The 4,290-nt window shown below is 34.5% G+C and overlaps 1 protein-coding gene across 1 annotated transcript; it reads left to right on the forward strand.

The window, feature by feature from the left end:
* The first annotated feature begins 2,389 nt into the window (after window positions 1-2,389).
* On the forward strand, window positions 2,390-2,920 carry LOC133291567 (uncharacterized). Its single transcript, XM_061489843.1, has one exon. The coding sequence runs from the start codon at window positions 2,390-2,392 to the stop codon at window positions 2,918-2,920; it is 531 nt and encodes a 176-aa protein (XP_061345827.1).
* The last annotated feature ends 1,370 nt before the right edge of the window (window positions 2,921-4,290 follow it).

Genomic DNA, 4,290 nt, shown 5'->3' on the forward strand with positions numbered 1-4,290 from the left:
ATTGAGAAGCCGAGGTGCTTGATGGAGACCGGCATGGAGGAGACCGCGAAGCTGAGTTCCGTGTTGATAACCGGGTTGGGTGAGATCCCGGCTAAATCACCGAGTTCATGTTTTGGAAGAGACTTCGACCCCAGCGTGACGAGGTCGATGTCGGCGACCGGCATAGGTCGCTGGTCCGAGATGCCAATGAAGAGGTACGAGGAAGACGACAATGAAGGAGCCGAGAACGGCGAAAAATGGAAGGTGCATTTGAAGAAAAGGATGTGGTCTTGAAGAGAAAAAGAGGTTTTGTTGACAATACCAATGATGCAGAAATTGGGATTGGACGAGGAAATAAAATTGTGAAAGCAACTGATGAAGTGGCGAATGAAACTGAGAAGAATTTGGGTGACGAGAAACTTGCAGGTGAAGAAGATGCAGCGAATGGAAACAAGGAAAGTCTTGCTAATGAAACTGAAAATATGAAATTGAAGAAGCCACCGGATAAAATAAAATATGTTCAGAATGAAACTGAAAATATCAAATTGAAGGAGCCACCGGATAAAATAAAATATGTTCAGAAAAATAATTGCAGGAGAGATATTTTTTTGAGTTAATTAAGTTGGAAGGTGTTAGATGTTTTTTGTCAGTGATCAAGATTGAAGAAAACAGGCGCGATCAAAAAGTTGAAGAAAAGCAGAAGCAACGCGAAGAAAGAAAGAAGAATTTAAAATTTATGGGGGAGTTTTGTTGGGATAAATTTTAAATGTCCGTTTTTTAGCAGTTTTGGTTATTTAGTTTCTTGTGTCAGTTAGAATATTAATGAGTCAGTTATGTCAGTTAGAATATTAATGAGTCAGTTATGTCAGTTATAAAGTAATGAGAGTGTTATGTGTGGAGTTATGTTGGTCAGTTTTATAGCTTATAAATAGCCTTTGATAGTTTGTACATCAAGTCGATCAAGAGAAAAAGAGAAAGAGCAAGAAAGCAAGAATAGAAAAGAAAAGTTTTTTTGAGATATACAAGTCTGGTTGTCTCTTGCATCTGTGTGGATATTCAATTCTAACAAAGCAGGCCAGTAAGTATAAGTTAATCAGACTTTTATTTGAGTGGAAACTTTCATATCATCCTAGCTTGCAGTTATTATTGTACTTTCACAAACCTCAAGGCTCTATTCTGATGATGATGAAAATATAACACAATGCAGTGCGTATCAAATGTCTTCCTTATAAAGTATGTAAATAAGACACAGCATAATGTGATGATACAGTTTGGGAAGAAGTTGTGGCCTGTTAAGTTGCTCTACCGTCAACAAAGTTATATAGCACGACTCTCCAGTGGTTGGTTCCATTTTGCTAAAGAAAGCAAATTGCACGGCGGAGATATTTGTATCTTAGAGCTCATTAATAGAGAAGATTATGTGTTTGATGTTCATATTTTCAGAGGCCACTTAGGCAATCCATGAGGAGCTCTTAAACCAAGTAATTTTAAGAAGATGTATTACCTCTTTTGCTAAAATCGATCTTGTACTGTTGTTAATCCTTTAATATGTGAACCAACAATGCATGTGCAAGGATTTAGAGTTTTAATTTTGTTTCATGTTTTACCACTTAATGTTGTGGTGTTGTCTACTCGCTACAACAAAAATTGCTATATATCCCAGGACACACACAAAAACCGCACATGTAGACCATACTTACATTATATATGTATGTTTCCATGAAATCTGGAATTTTATATTCATCCATGTAATCATTTAATTGATTGAATAGCATGCATATTAACTAGTTTTCATGAATTCTATTATGATTCAATTTTGAAGCATGAATGATTCTCCACTAATTGATCGGGTGATGCCTGTTTGACAGTTAATCATATTTGATCGATACGGAACTTATTTCTGTTTGCTTTGCCTCGTGATTGATATGTTGTTTAGTTGGGACATTTCATGAAACGAAAATGGTTTTAGGTGACTAATATTTTAAAACTTATAAATGATTAGATAATTTTATATATTAACATTTCCACTGCAAAAAACAAATATATGAAAGTCTATACTTGAGTAAAAGGGAAAATATAGAGCCAAAAGTTTCAGAATGATTGATAAACCTATCATACACTTGATTAGTGACATTTGACCGATACAATGTCATACACAATGTAAGTACATTTGACCGATATTAATTGCATTTAAAGAATGTTAAATAAATATTGATTGGCCGGGATTCTTAGTGCCTCCTAGGAAATCGAGTAAATCGATCTTCTCATTTTTCGCTTTAGAATTGTGACCGTTCATGTTAAAATGAAAAATCGTGATGGTTCATTTCATATTAAAATGAGATGACACGACGATTCATTCCCATGCCTATAAAGAACCCAAAGTTAGCATCATTATGTACTAACAAAAAAGATGAATCCTTCTAAACTCTCATTGTTGTTCACCCTTTCCTTGATCTTTATTTCCTTTGCTCCTTTACCAGCATTGGGCATAAATTTGTATGAAAATGTATGCAAAGATGCTGGGAAGGACAATGCTCGTTGCTTGAATCTTCTAAAAGCGTACCCTCAAATAACTTCAGCCAAAAATTATGTTGAACTCTGTAGGTTCATACTTGAGATGGCAATAAAGAAGAGCACTGAAGGCCAGAATTACCTTAAGGGAGTGATGAAGAAAAACCCTTCACCAGCGATCAAAGAATGTGCAACCGTTGACTATGATGAGTTGGTTGAATCGTTCAAAAGTTCATTGGGTGAGTTGGTTGAGGATCCATCAACTGCAAACTATGATGCTAAAGTTGCTGGTGATGGACCTGATACTTGTGATAGGGCCTTGGCTCAGGCAAATATAGTTGATCCTTCTATTTCTACTCTAAATAACAATATGAAGTTCCTTAGTAATGTTGCATTTTTTGCCACAAACCATCTTCCCCAACATCATTAAGTGGTTATGTGGTTTTGTTGGCTAAACAATTCATATATAAATATTTAAATCTGCATGAATTACCTTACATTTTTGTTTTTGCACAACTTTTGATATGAATGTCCAATTAAGGCAATATGAGTCGATGGAAAGCTTTCAATCACGTGTTGGGAATAATGAAGCTAAGGGGGCAAAAATGTAATTTGTCCTTGTTAAGTTTATTGTTGGGATAATCGCGCACACAATAGGCAAAACCATGGTAGTTAAAATTCTGATTTAAATCTTAGATTTTACGATTTTACGATTTTTTTCAATCAAAACGATTGTACCAAAATTCCAAACGCTTTTACGATTTTACGATTTTTCATACGTTAGAATTTTACGTTTTACGATTTTTTATCATCCTTCCGATTTTAGTTAAAATCCTGATTTTAACTACCATGGGCAAAACTAAAGGAGAGAAGGGAAGAAAGCAAGGAGAGAACGATCTATTCTGATTTACTTGATATTTTCAACAAAATTTATTATATTCTCTATGTTTCACTAATAAGAATTATTCTTTGGGTGTGAAATATGCATCATGCCCATCATTTATCTCGTTTATACTTCAGTCTCAGATACTTATTCTCTTGATTCTCTTATTCATGTCATTTAGTGGAATTTTATGGCATCACTAGCGAGTTACTCAAATGATGAGACGGTAATCAAATGTTTTTCTCCGTAGTATTTTTTAAGGTATTTATGTAATCATAACCGTTGATTTATCTTTGTACAATTTTAAAATTTTAAAACTAAATTTCAAATGACATTCATAATCCCAAATTTGAGATGAAATCCCTCACATCATCATGTGGATATTAAAATAATGTAAAATTACCGTTTTATAGGCTAATTAAACCTAGCTTTGACCGAGGTTAAGGAGGTTGTTTAAGTTAATAAGATACGTAGAGAATTAGATGATTTCTAATCATTTTAAAGTCTTAGGTTAATTAATTAAAATTATGTGTTGCATGTAACTTGCTAGAGGTGTCTTGCCTTAAGACTCCTAACTTGCACGGTGTGACTCTATATAGTAATAGGTAAGCTAAGTGTTATGTTTCTATTTCTAAACCTAAACCACTCCTCGTTAAACTCGACTAGTGACTGCGGGGTGGAAGTAATCCTTGTATGCAGCTTTACTCTTACATAATTATAAAAAAGCTGTTTCCTGAATTCAAACCTATAACCTCTTAGTTATGAAAGAACAATTTTACCACTGTTCGTGTCATGTTTCTATCTAAGAAAAATATTAGGTATCATGCGCTGAACTAAAGAAGCGTAGTAGGTGTCATCTTACCTTCTTGGCTGAATTGTGGGGAGTGTTCGTGGGATTAGATCTCGCTTGGAATAGG

Source organism: Gastrolobium bilobum, unplaced genomic scaffold, assembly GCF_033153095.1.
Source record: "Gastrolobium bilobum isolate Gb01-03AN ecotype WA unplaced genomic scaffold, APGP_CSIRO_Gbil_v1 utg96653, whole genome shotgun sequence".
Lineage (NCBI taxonomy): Eukaryota > Viridiplantae > Streptophyta > Magnoliopsida > Fabales > Fabaceae > Gastrolobium > Gastrolobium bilobum.